This window comes from Pristiophorus japonicus, chromosome 3 (genome assembly GCF_044704955.1).
Source record: "Pristiophorus japonicus isolate sPriJap1 chromosome 3, sPriJap1.hap1, whole genome shotgun sequence".
NCBI lineage: Eukaryota > Metazoa > Chordata > Chondrichthyes > Pristiophoridae > Pristiophorus > Pristiophorus japonicus.
In genome coordinates this window covers 320681283-320700378 of record NC_091979.1, presented here as the reverse complement: position 1 = coordinate 320700378, position 19096 = coordinate 320681283, and the positions used below count along the sequence as shown (strand labels likewise).

The 19096-nt window shown below is 42.0% G+C and overlaps 1 protein-coding gene across 1 annotated transcript in view; it reads left to right on the top strand.

The window, feature by feature from the left end:
- The window catches only part of LOC139260377 (kinesin-like protein KIF20B), a 113921-nt gene that overhangs the window by 71911 nt on the left and 22914 nt on the right, over positions 1-19096 (top strand). The window contains exons 22-27 of the mRNA XM_070876931.1: positions 10043-10165; positions 10771-10941; positions 13376-13472; positions 14320-14445; positions 14905-15056; positions 16568-16723. Of these exons, the coding sequence (XP_070733032.1) occupies positions 10043-10165; positions 10771-10941; positions 13376-13472; positions 14320-14445; positions 14905-15056; positions 16568-16723 (825 nt within the window). The remainder of the gene's footprint in view (positions 1-10042; positions 10166-10770; positions 10942-13375; positions 13473-14319; positions 14446-14904; positions 15057-16567; positions 16724-19096) is intronic.

Below are 19096 nucleotides of genomic sequence, written 5' to 3'. Positions count from 1 at the left end.
CACCAGCCTTCCTATGTTCTCTTGAAGTCTATTACTATTCTCCTCACTGTTCACTATACTTCAAAATTTTGTGTCACCTGCAACTTTTGAAATTGTGCCCTGTACACCCAAGTCTAAACCATTAATATAGATCAAGAAAAGCAGTGGCCTTTTGGAAGTCCATGTACATCACATCAACTGCATTGTCCTCATCAGCCCTTGTTGTTACCTCATCAAAAAACTCAGTTGGTTAAACACAATTTGCCTTTAACAAATCCATGCTGGCTTTCCTTAATTAATCCATACTTGTCCAAGTAACTGTTAATTTTGTCCTGGATTATCACTTCTAAAAGCTTCCCCACTACTGAGAGTAAACTGACTGGCTTGTAGTTGCTGAGTTTATCCTTGCACACTTTTTTGATCAAGGGTGTAATATTTGCAGTTCTCCAATCCTCATGCCCCGTATCCAAGGAGATTATGGCCAGTACCTCTGCAATTTCCACCTTTTTCCTGGGGTGCTGAGGGAAGTTACTGAATGAAAAGAGAAACTTACATTTATACAGTGCTTTTCACGACCTCAGGACGTCCCAAAGCACCTTCTAGCGAATGAAGTACTTTTGGAGTGTAGTCACTGTTGTAATGTAGGAAACGCAGCAGTCAATTTGCGCACGGCAAGCTCCCACAATCAGCAATGTGACGATGACCAGATAATCTGTTTTAGCGATGTTGATTGAGGGATAAATATTGACCAGCGCACTGGGGAGAACTCCCCTGCTCTTCTTCGAAATAGTGCCATGGGATCTTTCGATTTAGCGTCTCATCCGAAAGACGGCACCTCTGACAGTGCAGCACTCCCTCAGCACTGCACTGGAGTGTCAGCCTAGATTTTTGTGCTCCAATGTCTTGAGTGGGACTTGACCCCACAACCTTCTGACTCAAAGGCGAGGGTGCTACCCACTGAGCCACTGGCTGACACTCCCCTGGATTTCTGGACTAGTAATCCAGAGGCCTTTTGATCAGGTTACAAGAGTTCAAATCCTACCACAGCAGCTGGGGAATTCAATTAACAAATCTGGAGTATGAAGGTAGGAGCGGAAATGGTGACCATGAAAACTTGTGGATTGTCGTAAAAACCCATCTGGTTTACTAATGATCTTTGGGGAATGAAATCCTTACCCGGTCTGGCCCATATGTGACTCCAGGCCCACAGCAATGTGATTGACTCTCAACTACCCACTTGAGGTTGAAGGTGGCAGCTCACCACCACCTTCTTGGACATTTAGAGATGAGCAATAAATGTCGGCCTTCACGATGCCCACATTCCATGAATGAGTATTAATAACAAGAAACTGTTTCCAGTGGCTGAAGGGTTGGTAACCAGAGATTAAATGTAATTGGCAAAAGAGCCAGAATGGAGATGGAGAATTTATTTATACAAGTTGCTTTGATTTGGAATGCAATGCCTGACTGGAAGGTGGGAGCAGATCCAATAAAAACCTTCAAGTGAATTGGATAAATTGGTGGCTCAGCGGGACTTCGGAGCAGGAGGAGGCCGTTCAACCTCTCGAGCCTGTTCCTCCATTCACTGTGATCATGACTGATCTGTGACCAAACACAGTATACAAGTCTTCGGCCCATATCCTTTAAAACCTTTGGTTAACAAAAAGCTAGCAATCTCAGATTTAAAATTAACGTTTAATCTAGCATCAATTGCCATTTGCGGAAGGGAGTTATAAACTTCTATCGCCCTTTGTGTAGAAATGTTTCCTAACTTCACCCCTAAAAAGTCTGTCTCTAATTTTCAGACTATGCCCCCAGGTCCTGGAATCCCCAACCAGCGGAAATAGTTTCTCTCTATCTACCCTGTTCCCCTTAATATCTTAAATGCTTCAATAAGATCACCCCTTAGTCTTCTAAATTCTAGAGAATACAACCCTAATTTGTGCATTATCTCCTCGTAACTTAAGCCTTGGAGTCCGGGTATTATTCTGGTAAACCTATGCTGCACTCCCTCCAAGGCCAATATGTTCTTCCTAAGGTTTGGTGCGCAGAACTGCTTACAGTACTCCAGGTATGGTCTAACCAGGGCTTTGTATAGCTGCAGCATAACTTCTGCCCCCTTGTATTCTAGTCCTCTAGATATAAAGGCCAGCATTCCATTAGCCTTTGATTATTTCCTGTACCTGTTCATGACATTTTAATAATCTATGTACCTGGACCCCCAAGTCTCTTTTGACCTCCACTGTTTTTTGCTTTTCACCATTTAGAAAGTACCCTGTTCTATCCTTTTTATATCCCAAGTGGATGACCTCACATTTGTGTACATTGACATCCATTCACTTAATCTATCAATATCCCTTTGTATTTTTTATAGAGAGTAAGATGAAGCAGATGTCTGGTCGAGAATACATCTGAGAACCATGCTAAATATAGAAAGTTCGGAGAAGTGAAAAAGAAAATAAAGAGGGGCAAAGAGAGGGTATGCGAATAGAATGGCAGCTATCCAAAAGTCATCGATAGGCATATAAATAGTAAACGGTCAGTAAGGGAAGGGTGGGGCCGATTCGGGACGAAAAAGATCTGCGCATGGAGGCTGAGGTACTAATTGAGTACACTGAAATCAAATTTCCCCTCGACCCTCTCTGCTCTAAGGAGAGCAACCCCAGCTTCTCCAGTCTATCCACGCAACTGGTGTCCATCATCCCTGGAACTATTCTTGTAAATCTTGTCTGCACCCTCTCGAAGGCCTCACATCCTTCCAAATGTGTGGTGCCCAGAATTGGACGCACTACTTGAGGCCGAACCAGTGTTTTATAAAAGTTCATCATAACTTCCTTGCTTTTGTACTCTATGCCTATATTTATGAAGCCCAGGATCCTGCATGATTTTTGTAACCGATTTTTCAACCTGCTGTGCCATCTTCAACAATTTGTGCATAGATACCCCCAGGTCTCTTTGTTCATTTAGAACTGTACCCTTTAGTTTATATTGCTTCTTCTCATTCTTCCCACCAAAATATATCACTTGCCATCTTCTGCATTTAAATTCATTTGCCGTGTCCGCCCATTCCACCAGCCTGTCGATGTCTTCTTGAAGTCTATCACTATTCTCCTCACTGTTCACGATACTTCCAAGTTTTATGTCATCTGAAAATTTTGAAACTGTGCCCTATACACCCAAGTCTAAGTCATTAATATATATCAAGAAAAGCATTGGTCCTAGTACTGACCCCTGAGGAACACCACTGTATACCTTCCTCTAGTCCGAAAAACAACCGTTCACCACTACTCTCTGTTTCCTGTCCCTTAGCCAATTTCATATCCATACTGCTACTGTTCCTTTTATTCCATGGCTTCAGCTTTGCTGGCAAGCCTATTATGTGGCATTTTATCAAATGCCTTTTGGAAGTCCATGTACACCACATCAACTGCATTGCCCTTATCAACCCTCTGTTACCTCATCAAAAAACTCAATCAAGTTAGATAAACACGATTTGCCTTTAACAAATCCATGCTGGCTTTCCTTCATTAATCCACACTTATCCAAGTGACTGTTAATATTGTCCCGGATTATCGTTTCTGAAAGCTTCCCCACTACTGAGGTTAAACTGATTGACCTGTAGTTGCAGGGTTTATCCTTGCACCCTTTTTTGATCAAGGGTGCAACATTTGCAATTCTCCAGTCCTCTGGCACCCCCCTCGCATCTAAGGAAGATTGGAACATTATGGCCAATGCCTCCACAGTTTCTACCTTTTACTTTCCTCAGCAACCTTAGAGGCATCCCATCTGGTCCTGGTGACTTATCTACTTTAAGTACATCCAACCTTTCTAGTACCTCCTCCTTATCAATTTTTATCCCTACCTCCTCTTTCACTGTGAATTCATGTTGACACATCTCCCGACATTCTTTCCTGACGTGATCCCTGAGCAGCGGTCACCTCTTAGAAAACCTGAAAAAATGGTAAGTTGCCCTCAAAATTGTGTTCAACAGCCTTTTAACAAGGTCTTATTACTTAAATTGTCTCCGCCGACTGCATGTTAGGTCTGTTCAGCGTTGACAGACCAGACACCTGGTAAAGTAGCGTGGAGGCAGGTTGACAGCAGGGTCCTGACCCGTTGTCAATCATTTCAAATTTCACAGCTGACCCATCTCCGATCCCATTCTTTGAGCACCGGCAAAATTCCGGCCTGATTCTATGAAATTAATGGTTTCCTAATGCATTTCTCAGTGGATGCATTCTTTCATTAGGCTGTTAGTTTTCACTAGAATAATGGCACAATTTAAGGTCATTTTATATAGAGCCCAACATTTAAAGAACTATTACATAATTCTCAACGAATATACATTCCATTGAGAAATTCTAAATTCAAAATGGGAATAGTGGTCCATCCGTGGCCAGCTGAAGTTGTTAAGCATAGTATATTAAAAGAAGAGGCTTATAATGCTGCCAAGAGTAGTTGTAAGCCTGAGGATTGGGAGAGTTTTAGAAATCAGCAAAAAATGACCAGAAAATTGATAGAGGGAGAAAATAGAATATGAGAGTAAACTATCCAGAAATATAAAAAGATTGTAAGTGCTTTATAGAATCATAGAAATTTACAGAACGGGAGGAGGCCATTTTGGCTCATCGTGTCCGTGCCGGCTGACAAAGAGCTATTCAGCATAATCCCACTTTCCAGCTCTTGGTCTGTAGCCTTGTAGGGTACTGCACTTCAAGTGCACATCCAAGTACTTTTTAAATGTGAGGGTTTCTGACTCTACCACCCTTTCCATCAGTGAGTTCCAGAACCCCACCACCCTCTGGCTGAACAAATATTCCCTCAAATCCCCTCTAAACGTTGTACCAAATAATTTAATCTATGCCCCCTGGTTGTTGACTCATCTGCTAAGGGAACTAGGTCCTTCCTATCCACTCTATCTAGGCCCCTCATAATTTTATACACCTCAATAAGGTCTCCCCTCAACGTTATCTGTTCCAAAGAAAATAAACCCAGCCTATCCAATCTTTCCTCATAGCTAATAGTCTCCATTCCAGGCAACATCCTCGTAAATCTCTTCTGTACCCTCTCTAGTCCAATCACATCTTTCCTGTGATGTGGTGACCAGAACTGCATGCAGTACTCTAGCTGTGGCCTAACTAGTGTTTTATACAGTTCAAGCATAACCTCCCTGCTCTTGTATCCTATGCCTCGGCTAATAAAGGCAAGTATTCCGTATGCCGCCTTAACCACCTTATCTCCCTGGCCTGCTACCTTCAGGGATCTGTGGACCTGCACTCCTAGGTCCATTTGTTCCTCTACACTTCTCAATGTCCTACCATTTCATGTGTATTCCCTTGCCTTGTTGGCCTTCCCCAAATGCATTACCTCACACTTCTCAGGATTGAATTCCATTTGCCACTGTTCAGCCCACCGAACCAGTTCATTGATATCTTCCTGCAGTCTACAGCTTTCTTCTTCATTATCAACTACACAGCCGATTTTAGTCTCGTCTGCAAACTTCTCAATTATACCCCCTACATTCAAGTCTAAATCATTGATATATACCACAAAAAGCAAGGGACCTAGTACTGAGCCCTGTGGAACCCTATTGGAAACAGCCTTCCAGTCACAAAAACACCCATCAACCATTACCCTTTGCTTTCTGCCTCTGAGCCAATTTTGGATTCAACTTGCCACTCTGCCTGGGATACCATAGGCTTTTACTTTCGTGACCAGTCTGCCATGTGGAACCTTATCAAAAGCCTTGCTAAAATCCATATACACTACATCAAACACACTACCCTCATCGACCCTCCTTGTTACCACCTCAAAAAATTCAATCAAGTTGACTCCAGGTTAAACAATGCCTCAATTTCAAAATTCTCTTCACCAATCACTCCATGGCCTTGCCCCTCCCTATCTGTAATCTTTTTCAGCCTCACAACCCCACAAGATGTCTGCGTTCCTCAAATTCTGCCCTCTTGAACATCCCTCATTATAATTGCTCAACCATCGGTGGCCATCCCTTCTGCTGTTTGGGCCCTGAGCTCTGGAACACCCTCCCTAAACCCCTCTGCCACTCTTTCTTTAAGACACTCCATAAAACCTAGCTCTTTAACCAAGCTTTTGGTCATCTGCCTTAATTTCTTCTTTTGTGGCTTGGTGTCAATTTTATCTGTTTTGTCTTGTAACACTGCTGTGAAGCTCCTTGGGACGTTTTACTACGTTAAAGGCGCTATATAAATAAAAGTTGATATTAAGTTAGTCAGACATGACCTTCCCTTAACAAATCCATTGTGACTGTCCTTGATTAATCCATGTATTTCGAAATGAAGATTTATCCTGTCCCTCAGATTTGTTTCCAATAATTTCCCATCACCTGGGATTTACTGGCCTGAAATTACTCGGTCTATTCCTTTTTTCCTTTTTTAAACAAAGGTACAACGTTAGCAATCCTCCAGCACCACACCTGTAGCCAGAGAGGATTGGAAAATGATGGTCAGAGCATCTGCTATTTCCTCTATTGCTTCTATTAATAGCCGGGATACATTTCATCCGGGCCTGGGGATTTATCCGCTTTCAAAGCTGCTAAACTCCTTAATACTTCCTCTCTCTCCATGTTTATTTCATCTAATATTTCACACTCCTCCCTGATTGCAATGTCTGCATTGCCCGTCTCTTTTGTGAAAACAGATGCAAAGTATGTATTAAGAACCATACCCACATCTTCCGCCTCCACAAACACATTACCTTTATGGTTTCTAATAGACCCTACTCTTTAATTATTCTCTTGCTCTTAATGTATTTATAAAACATCTTTGGGTTTCCCTTGATTTTACTTGCCAAAGTTTTTTGATGCTCTCTTTGTTTTCCTAATTTCCTTTTTACTTGCACACCTGCACTTTCTATACTCGAGGGTTTCTGCAGTATTGAGCCCTGTCATAAGCATCCTTTTTTTTTTTCTTTATCCTACCCTGTATACCCCTTGACATCCAGGGGGCTATAGATTTTTTTTAGTTCCACCCTTTTCCTTTAAGGGAACATACTTGCTCTACATCATCAGGATCTCCTCCTTGAATGCCTCCCACTGCTCTGACATTGATTTACCTTCCAATAGCTGTTTCCAGCCACTTCGGCGAAATCACATCTCGGCTTAGTAAAATTTTCTTTCCCCCAATTAAGAACTTTTATTCCAGGTCTATCTTTGTCCTTTCCATAACTACCCTAAATCTAACTGAATTGTGATCAATTGCTGCAAAATGCTCTGCCACAGATGTCCCATTCCACCTGCCCTGCTTCATTTCCTGAAACTATGTCCAGAACTGCCCCTCCCTTGTTGGGCTTGCTACATACTGGCTTAAAAAAAAGTTCTCCTGAATGCATTTTAGGGATTCTGCACCCTCTATACCTTTCACACTAATTCTATCCCAGTTAATATTAGGGTAGTTGAAATCCCCTATTATTACTGCCCTATAGTTTTTGCACTTCTCAGAAATGTGCTGACATATTTGTTGTTTTATCTCCCTCTGACTGTTGGGGATCTATAGTGCACTCCCAGCAGTATGATCACCCCTTTTTTGTTCTACAATTCAACCCATATGGCCTCATTTGATGACCCTGCTGACATATCATACCTCCTCACAGCTGTAATTGTTTCTTTAATCAATACTGTGCCCCCCCCCCTCCTTTTTTATACCCCTCTCTATCCCGTCTGAAAACCCTGTAACCAGAAATGTTAAGCTGCCATACCTGTCCTTCTTTCAGCCATGTCTCAGTAATAGCTATAATACCGTATTGCCAAGTGTCTATCTGTGGTCTCAGCTCATCTGCCTTATTCCCTAGACTCCTTGCATTGAAGTATATACCATTTAGCACTGCCAAACTCCCATGTCTATTTTCTAGCTTTTGTTTCCTCTGCTTTCCAGATTCACTTTCCAATTCTAGCATTGCTTCTCTCCCTTCTGAAGCTACTCTCATGTTCCCATCCCCCTGCCAAGCTAGTTTAAACCCTCCCCAACAGCACTAGCAAGCACCCTCGCGAGGTCCCAGCTCTGTTGAGGTGTAACCCATCAGGCTTGTACAGATCCCACCTTCCCCAGAAACGGTCCCAATGCCTCCGGAATCTAAAGCCCTCCCTCTTGCACCATTTCTCCAGTCACGCACTCATCTGCTCTATCCTTCTATTTCTGTATTCACTAGCACGTGGCACCGGAGTAATCCGGAGATTACTACCTTTTGAGGTCCTGCTTTTTAAATCTTTCTCCTAGCTCCCTAAAATCTGCCTGCAGGACCTCATCCCTCTTTCTACCCATGTCATTGGTCCCGATATGGACCACGACCTCGGGCTGTTCACCGTTCACCCCCCCGCCCCAGAATGTCCGACAGCCGCTCAGTGACATCCTCGACCCTGGCACCAGGGAGGCAACATACCATCCTGGAGACATCCACCCATGTTCAGCGCAGCCACCCGTGGTGCTGTGGACTTGGCTCTGGCTGCACTCCCCAGAGGAACCCATCGCCCGCACCAGTACTGAGAACAGAATACTGGTTGGAGAGCGAGAGACATTACAAGTATGTAAAAAGAAAGAGAGTAGCGAAAGTGAACATGGGTCCAGTAGAGGCCGAGACAGGAGAAATTATAATGGGGAATAAGGAAATAAGCATAGACTTTTAAACAAATTCTTTGTATCTGACTTCACAGTAGAAGACACAAAAAACATACCAGAAATAGTGGGGAACCAAGGGTCTAATGAGAGTGAAGAACCTAATGTAATTACTATTAATAAAGAAAAAGTACTGGAGAAATTAATGGAACTAAAAGCCACCAAATCCCCCTGGACTTGATGGCCTACATTCTGGAGTTCGAAAAAGGTGGCTGCAGAGATAGTGGATTCATTGGTTATGATCTCCAAAATTCCTTAGATTCTGGAATGCTCCGAGTGGATTGGAAGATAGCAAATGTAAGAAAGGAGGGAAAGAGAAAATGGGGAACTACAGGTCAGTTAGGCTTACATCACTTGTTGGGAAAATGCTGGAATCCATTATTAAGAAGTTGTAACAGTGCACTTAGAAAATTATAATATGATTAGGCAGAGTCAACATGGCTTTATGAAAGGGCAGTCTATTTGTTTTTTTGAGGCTGTTACTAGCAGGGTAGATAACGAGGAACCAGTGGATGTAGTACATTTGGATTTTGAAAAGGCATTTGATATGGTGCGACATGAAATGTTACACAAGTTAAGGGCTCATGGGGTTGGTGGGTAGTATATTAGTATGGATAGAGAATTGGTTAAAGGACAGAAAACGGAGTAGCAATAAATGGGTCATTTTCAGGTTGGCTGGCTGTTACTAGTGGGGTCGGAAGAATAGGAAAACAAAATATTTTTTAAATGGTGAGAAACTATTAAATATTATTCTTCAGAGAGATTTGGGTGTCTTTGTACACTAAACAGAGAAAGTTAACCTGCATGTACAGCAAACAATTAGAAAGGCAAATAATATGTTGACCTTTATCGCAAGGGGGTTGGAGTATAAGGAAGTCTTGCTGCAATTGTACAGAGCTTGGGTGAGACCACACCCGAGTAATATGTGCAGTTTTGGTCTCTGGGGATCGAGCTGGAAAGTGGAGTTGAGGTTGAAGATCAGCCATGATCTTATTGAATAGCGGAGCAGGCCTAAAAGGCCGTATTGGCATACTCCTGTTCCTATTTCTTGTGTTATGGTTTTTAAAATTGAGACTCAAACAATGCTACCACCAAGACAGGAGCAAATCTCTTGTCCTGGACATCAGGGTATGCTTCTATGGTAAAACTTGGATGTATTTTCTAACCAAGCTTGGTTATTCTTTTGTTGTTTGTTGCATTATATATTGTATTTTGGACCTGTAAATATGAAGAAACACAGTTGCCAGAAGAAATGAGAGGAAATTGTTTGTGATTTATTTTCAGAAATGGGGGGTACATGAGAGTTATAATCCAAACCTCCACCTTCTCCAGGAAATGTAACACTATGGACATGCTTTAGATGAGTTATTAGCTTGCCTCCTTAAATCCCCTGCCACTGTTAACTCTCAAATTTTCAGATTTCTACAAAGCGTGAAGAAGAAAAGTCTCTGAGACGTAAAGTTCAGGAACTTGAGAGAATGAAGAATCAACTGACTCAGGATCTTGAGACAAAAGAACGGATGATCCAACAGTTGAAGAAGGTACGACTTTGCTGCTCTAAGTGGATAAATGGGGATGAAATACAAATCTATAACCATTTTGTGGATTCTTTCTAATCATCAGCAATATAGTGGTGATCCACTTGGAAAGTGGTCTTCAGTTGCTGTTTATACTGTCCATTTGAAGATTTTCTCGATCTCGATTTTGATTCTTATGCTTTGAAGCTTGGTGAACATTTTTTTACTCGTATTTAGGTCTTCAATCAATATGTATAATGTGCCTTCTTCAAGGTTACCCTGGCCTTTTATACACTCTGGCTGTTATTGAGACAAGGAAAAAACACACACTTTAAAACATTTTTTTATAAAAGAGCTTGCACTCCCTAATAATCCAAACATAGTTCACCTACTGTGTATGGAATACTGTTCCGGTACTGCACATCAGCTCTCTCCTACATTTATGAGCAGTGCTCTTTATCTTCACCCCCCTCCCTTGGTTATCTAGTAACAATGCTGAGCAGAAAATCTGTGGCTATTTCCACGTACATATGTTAATAGCTTATCCTCTTGAAATTGTTTCTTCTTATTTTTGTAACTACTGTGCACGAGTTTTTAATTTACCAACCATATGCCTCAATGGGATTTAGGTGTGTCATAATGAAGCAGACTTGAAAAAGAAGGTCGAAGTGTTAATGATCACCTTGGGTGAAAAAGAGACTGCTTTAAGGAAACTGGAAATTGAATTGGAAGAGAATAAAACTCTGCACCAATTGAGGGAGCAACAAGTCAGTCTGGTTCCAGAGCTTAAGCTATGTAAAGTAAGTGATATTTTTTATAGCTAAAGCATTTAAATAGCAAGCTTTTCAAAAACCAGTATGGAATGTTTTTGATATCCTAACCATTACAAGTCATTATCTATTTACCAACCCAAACTAATTGCAGTAACCGAATAGTACTTTGAAAGTGTCTATTGTGTTGCTCTTTAAATTGTATTCAGATTTGTACATAGGATGTACGGCACAGAAACAGCCATTCAGCCCAACGAGTCCACGCCGGCGTTTATGCTCCACTCGCGTCTTCTCCCGTTTAATCTATCAGCATAACACTCTCTTCCCTTAAATGCATCTATACTATTCGCTTCAGCCATTCCCTGTCGTGGCGAGTTCCACATTCTCACCACTCTGGGTAAAGATGTTTCTTCTGATTTCTTGGTAACTATCTTCTATTGATGGCCTCTAGCTCTTCCCCACAAATGGAAACATTCTCTCTGTATCCACTCTATCAAAACCTTTCATAGTTTTAAAGAAATCTATTAGGCCCCCGCTGAGCCTTATTTCAAGAGAAAAGAGACCCAGCCTGTTCATCCTTTCCTGATATGTATACCCTCACATTTCTGGTATCATCCTTGTAAATCTTCTCTGCATCCTCTCCAGTGCCTCTGTATCCTTTTTAAAATATGGCAACCAGAACAGTACGCTGTGCTCCCAAGTGTGGTTTAACCAAGGTTCAATACAGGTTTACCTTTTAGAAATAAACCCTAGTGCTTGGTTTGCTTTTTTATGGCCTTGCTAACCCGTGTCACAACTTTTAGTGATTTGTGTATTTGTACTCTGAGATCCTTTTGTTCCTCTAGTGACCTTCTTATTCTTCCTACCAAAATGTCATACCTCACATTTATCTGTGTTGAACTTCATTTGCCAATTATATGTCCATTCTGCAAATTTAGATACAAGTTGAACCTCCCTTATCCAGAATCACCCCTCGTCCAAAACCATTCCCGGCCATTGGGTGGCGCATGCGCAGAACTCCAATATGAACAAATTGAAGTCCTTCCTCACTGCCGACTCTCGCAATCGCTGGCCTGACCCTGTGATCCACCGCGCGCCCCCCCCCCCCCCCCCCCCCCATGATCTCTCTGCCGCACTCCCAGTCCCAAGCCAGCCAACCCCGATATCCTCTTGCTCAGTACCTGTACCATCCAATTTAACATGACCATCCCTTGTCTGGAAAAATCCCTTATCCAGAACAGGCCTGGCTCCAATAAGGGAGGTTCAATCTGTATTGTGTTTTTGATTCCAAGGTCTAAATTGTTACTATAAATTGTGAACAACGGTGGTCCCAGCACTGATCCTTGTGGAACACCACTACCCACCTTCTGCCACTGTGAAGAATTACCTTTTACCCCTACTCTGCTTTCTGTCTTGAAGCGAGCTAGCTATCCATTCTGCGAATTGTCCCCTAACTCCGCATTCTCTGACCATGTTTATCACTATTATAGGATATCTTTCAATTGGTGTCATTGAAAGTTGGCATGTTGGCATGCAGGTACAGCAGGCGGCGAAGAAGAGAAATGATATTTTGGCCTTCATAGCTAGGGGATTTGAGTATAGGAGCAGGGAAGTCTTACTTCAGTTGTATAGGGCCTTGGTGAGGCCTCACCTGGAATATTGTGTTTAGTTTTGGTCTCCTAATCTGAGGAAGGACATTCTTGCTATTGCGGGAGTGCAGCGAAGGTTCACCAGACTGATTCCAGGGAAGGCTGAACTGACATATGAGGAGAGACTGGATCAACTGGGCTTTTATTCACTGGAGTGTAGAAGAATGAGAGGGGATCTCATAGAAACATATAAGATTTTGACGGGGCTGGACAGGTTAGATGCAGGAAGAATGTTCCCGATGTTGGGGAAGTCCAGAACTAGGGGACACAGTCTTAGGATAAGGGGCAGGCCATTTAGGACTGAGATGAGGAGAAACTTCTTCACAGAGTTGTTAACCTGTGGAATTCCCTACCGCAGAGAGTTGTTGATGCCAGTTCATTGGATATATTCAAGAGGGAGTTAGATATGGCCCTTATGGCTAAAGGGATCAAGGGGTGTGGAGAGAAAGCAGGAAAGGGGTACTGAAGGAATGATCAGCCATGATCTTATTGAATGGTGGTGCAGGCTCGAAGGGCCGAATGGCCTACTCCTGCACCTATTTTCTATGTTTACCTTATCGAAGACTTTTTGAAAATCTAGATAAATTACATCTACTGCATTACCGTTATCTATTCTCTCTGTTACTTCTTCAAAAACTTAAATGAGGTTGGTCAAGCAAGATTTTCTCTTTAAATGCATGCTGACTATTCATTATTGTATTTTTGTAATTTTTTCCTTTTAAATATACTCCTCGCTTGTTAACATTACACTATTTTTGTCAGATAAGTATTTGTGTTGATATCTACATTGTTTTAATGATGCTACTGGTGTCTAGGACTCAAGTGAAGATCATAAACCCACACAAGAACCTCCCGTGTTAACTGATATTAAGGCAGAAGAAGCTGTACAACTTTTTCAGACTACTTCCAAAGGTACTTAAAGAACTGAAGTGCAAATTAAGTTAAGTTCAGATGTTTATCAATCTTGCTTTATTCAGATGCTGAGGATTTTGAACTAAATTCCTTATAGTCTGGGGAACTCTTTGACTGCTTGGAAGCTTGTTGATAAAATGAAGGCACATGAATAGCAAATAGGATTGTGGGCTTTTTTTTAAAAAAAAGATATTCTGTATTTTTATTCAACTTAATTATTTTGCAGCAGCAGGTTGGCTAATTTTAACATGGAGTTCCAGTCAACCTTACATGTACAAAAATCTACAAATTACAGGGCTTTTTAAGTAGAATTTGATTTTATCAGTCAGCATGAAGCTAGAAGATAATCTGGAAATAAGCAGTAGATCTGTAAACCTCTAGCCAAAACATAACTTTTGTGTGGAGAAAATATGGCAGAGGAGAAGTCTTTAACAAGTGAGGTACATCAGTAGTTTCAAGAGACTTCAATTCAAAGATTTCCATGATAAGTGTGTGCTTCTCTCTGGTCCAGCTTTTAACTCGTGATAAATTAGGCTGCATTAAAATATGGAAACAATGTGAATGGAAAATTACAGGGTTTTCCTCCCGTGGAAGCTACTATTTTTAAACAAGGCGTTTGTGGTGTCACTAATGTGTTTGGAGATTTCTAGTTTTAATGAAGGGATTACATCCATTAACGTGTGATGTGTCACCCTTATACTTTCAGGTCCTACACATTTCTTGCCCCCTCACCACTGCAATTATCACTTTACCTCCCAAATTATTGAAAAGACATTTCAAAATTAGAGTTCAAAATCTATGTTTACTATGGAATTGATGTTAACCTTCTGTTCTGATTCATGTCAAGAACTTCGGGAAAAAGAGAGAATAATTCAAGATATGAAAATTGCATTAACTGAACAGGATCAAACCCAAGCTGAGCAAGATGAAGTGCTTGAGGCCAGGTTGAAAGAGATTGATGAATTAAATACAGGTGATTGCACTATTACAGCTACATTGGGGATTTTGTACATTGGTAATTGCTGCCCATCAAATAGCATGCAAAGTGGAAAATTCGTTTGCTCATTGTTTTTTTAAATTGCTGTACAACTAGTAATTCGTGAGATGAACAAACCCAGCACCTAACGAATAGTTGGACTCCAGGGATTAACTATAATAAACCAGCCAAAATCAGATGTGTGCACGTTTTGCCGTGTAAAATTTAATTGCTGAGTTTGTTAAATAATTTTGTAAAGTAAAACATAGACGCCTGCTGGAGTCATCGGTTATTTTGACAGCTGATTTGTGCTAGTATGATGATCCATGGTGAATGCTGTATTCTGACTACAGACATTTCAAGTTCTATAATGAGTTTATTTTATGTTGCTCTTGAATAGTGGAATTGCACTTTTTTTGGCTTGATTTTGTAAAATATATTGTCTTCCCTTCTTAGAATTGGAGAAATGGATACAGCATGCCAAAGAATTTGAGAAAAAGTGTAATACACTTGAACACAGCCTGTTGGTGAAAAATGCAAGTGAAGGTCATAATACAGAATCGGGACCGTTTCAAAAAGAAGTTGAAGTTTTAAAAAAGCAGTTGGTGGTAAGTTTTCTGATCGTTGGCTCAGTGGTAGCATTCTCGTCTCTTGATGCAGAAGGCTGTGGTTTAAGTCCCACTCCAGAGATTTGAGCACATAATCTATACTGACACTTTAATGCAGTACTGAGGGAATGCTGCACAGTTGGAGGTGCTGTCTTAGATGAGATGTTAAACCAAGGCCCCATCAGCCTCTCAGGTGGACGTAAAAGATCCCATGGCACTATTTGAAGAGTAGGGGAGTACTCCCCGGTGCCTTGGCCAATATTTATCCCTTAGCTCACATGAACTGGAACAGATTATCTGGTTATTATCTCATTGCTGTTTGTGGCACCTTGATGTATGCAAATTGGCTGCCATCATTTCCCTATAGTGACTGTCCGTTGAAGTCGGGCTTTTTTTAATTTGCCCCCAGCTCCAGCCTCGTGCTCCAGACTGCTCCTCTGACTGTCCCATGAAGTCTCTCCCTCTCGCTCTCTCTCTCTCCCTTCTCTCTCTATCTCTCTCCCCTCTCTCTCTATCTCTCTCTCTCTCTCTCTCTCTCTCTCTCCCCCCCCCTCACACTCTCTCTCTCTCTCTCTCTCTCTCTCTCTCTCTCTCTCTCTCTCCCCCCCCACACTCACTCTCTCTCCCCTCCCCACACTCTCTCTCTCTCTCTCTCTCTCTCTCTCCTCCCCACACTCTCTCTCTCTCTCTCTCTCTCTCTCCCCCCCACACTCTCTCTCTCTCTCTCTCTCTCTCCACACTCTCTCTCTCTCTCTCTCTCTCTCCACACTCTCTCTCTCTCCACACTCTCTCTCTCTCTCTCTCCCCACACTCTTTTTCTCTCTCTCTCTCTCTCTCTCGCTCTCCACACACACACTCTCTCTCTCTCTCTCTCTCTCTCTCTCTCTCTCTCTCTCCCCCATCTCTCTCTTTCTTTCTCTTTCCCCCCCCCCCCCCCGGGCCATGCTGCCTCCCGCCCCTGCCCCCTCTCTTCCCCCTTCGGTCCCCACCCCCTCATTCTCGATACCCCCCCGGGTCCCCACCGTGCTCTCTTTCTCGACCCTCTGCCGCCCCCTTCCTTTCTTTCCCCCCCCTCTCTCCCTGTCAGATATTTCTACAGTAATTTAAGGAAATCAGCAGCTTTTCTTACTATATCAAACTTGTTGATCTCCTGTGACATTGCACATGTGGAGATGAAACTAAGTGTTGCCTTTAGCTGGGGGACATAACTGAGGGGCTACGATGCCCCACACTGGCAGGAGGATGTCATTGCTGTAGGACTTGGGTAGTTATCATTATAACTGGATGTAGGAAATTGTAACGGAAAACGTTGATAACAGGAAATAAGTTTATGTAGATGGGAAGCATTCACAGAGATGAGATTTTTAATAAGAGTGTAGTATTTTCTAACTGTACATTTTTAGATACTTATAATTCAAGGCTATTGAATATAAAACCACCCGGTGGCTGGTTAGCTGACTTTTTAACAATTTAAAGTTCAATGAACAATGAAACTGGTTTAAATTCTTTAGGAAATAGAAGATAAGCAGAAATGTAATCGGAAGAAATGGCTTGAAGAGAAAATGGTTCTCATTAAGCAAGCAAAGGAAGCTGAAGATCGGCGCAATAAAGAGATGAGAAAATGGTCAGAAGAAAGAGAGCATTATTCTAAATTACAATTGAAAATGGTAAGGAAAGTCTGGTCAGATTTAATCAATTTATATGAAGTTGCCAAATGTAATGTTTTTTTTTAATATATAAAAGTTGCTTCCAAAGTCTATAGTCTAAAAGCTATGGCCCGGATTTTACGGGGCCCATGACCACGTAAAAGTATCCCGCAAGTTCCAGGTTTCTGCATATGTGCAAAAACCCGGAACTTGCGATGTGTCAAGTTTCAGCTTGACAGATCCTCCGCATTTGCAAGAAATAGACATTGGTTGGCAGAGAGTTGGGCTATTTGACTAACTACTGCCCAGCGAATGCGCACAAAACCCTTACACCTGATAAAAGCAAATATATGGCTGCCTTTTACCAGCGTACGCGTGAAAAATATTTTAAATCATTTAAACATTAAAAAATCTTTAAAATTAGTTTATTTTTAGCCCCTTTAAAAATGTTTACATTTATTTGAATTACATTTTTGTTTTATATGTTTAAATTGTATTTTTTATTTTTAAACAATGGTAATTTATTTTTATTTAGGTTATGTGAAAGTGTTTTTTTATGTCATTCCTAATATGCTTATGTGGAATCCGTACGTAAATGGAATCTCCATAAGTATAATGGGAATCCCCTTTTTTGATTGTTTGGGCCAGCCGACATGATCCCAGGGACGCTTGCAAACCACATGCGCCCCTGGGGGTGTATGCCTGCAGTCCTCTGGACTTTCCTGGTTTTCCTTTTCGACTTCTGCACAGTATCCCATCCCAGAATTTTTCTAAAACAATTTATTGGCCAAGCCAGATGCCTCCCTGGATGGAATGTCATGGAAAAGCCATTAAAATCCCCTGGGAATCTCAAATCTTAACCACCATTATGTTGAAATGTACTCCCAAATTTGAGCTCAGCTTCTACTGGTGCAACTTTCAGTATTCTACAAAGCTGTCTTCTCCAGTTGGACTGCAATGAGAATCTAATTTTACTCGAGTCTTGGCAAGAAACTATGGGCCCAAGTTTCCACACGATAAAAAACGGGCGCCCCTCCGAGCTGGGCGCCTGTTTTTCGCGCCTAAAACGGCGCCGGAAAAAAAACTCGCGATTCTGGAGAGCCCTGCAGCTCCTTGTCTGTTTGCCGTGGAGCCTACACTTGCGCCGATTTTGTAAGTGGGAGGGGGCGGGTACTATTTAAATTAGTTTTTTTCCTGCCGGCAACGCTGCGTGTGCGCGTTGGAGCGTTCGCGCAGTGTGAAAGAAACATTGGCACTCGGCCATTTTTGTAGTTCTTTGTAGCTGTTTAATTTTTGAACATTTTTTAATAAAACCACATTGCCGTCAGCACTGAGGCTTCCTGCTTACTGCCCCTCCCTCCCACCCGTTCGCGGAAACGACACTGAGCTGACTGTAAGGCTTCCACCTCAAGTGGAAGGCTGCTTGCTGCCTGGTTACTGCCTGCCTACCCCTCCCTCCCTCCTGTTCGCGGGAACATCGCTGAGCTGACTGTAAGGCTTCCACCTCAAGTGGAAGGCTGCTTGCTGCCTGGTTACTGCCTGCCCCTCCTTCCCTCCCATTCGCGGGAACGACGCCACATCGCTGAGCTGACTGAAGCACTTTCACACAGGTAGGAAGATGGTTTATTTAATCTTTACTTTGCTTATAAATGTTTATTCAGGTTGGATTTATTTGTATAATATTTGTAGAAGTATAAATAAGGATTTATTGTCGAATTTAATGACTTCCCTTCCCCTCCCCCCCACCTCGTTCTGGACGCCTAATTTGTAACCTGCGCCTGATTTTTTAATGTGTAGAACAGGTTTTTTCAATTCTACAAAAATCTTCACTTGCTCCATTCTAAGTTAGTTTGGAGTACGTTTTCATTGTGGAAACTTTCAAATCAGGCGTCAGTGGCCGGACACGCCCCCTTTTGAAGAAAAAAATTCTGTTCCAAAGTAGAACTGTTCTACCTGACTAGAACTGCAGAAAAAAAAATGTGGAGAATTGCGATTTCTAAGATAGTCCGTTCTCCACCAGTTGCTCCTAAAAATCAGGCGCAAATCATGTGGAAACTTGGGCATGATTCTTAAGAATCAAATTCATTCCAACACTTTTGGCTCCTTTTGTTCATATAATGTCTATCTCTTCACTTGTAGCCTTCAACAAGGCCAAGCAGGATTGTCCCTTCTGCTACTGATGTCAGCCGAGCCAGATTTTGCTTCATCGAACAAACAAGTTCTATCTAACTTACTTAACTAAGGCTAGTGGCTTCTTTCCTGACTTAGTCAGACTTCTCTCTCTTCAGAAGATGAGATGCAGATGGGGGAGGCCACCTTTTCCAGAAGCCACTTCAGACCCTTGATTCTGATCCCCGAGCTGTATTCATCTGTTTGAGATGACAGCATGGTCAA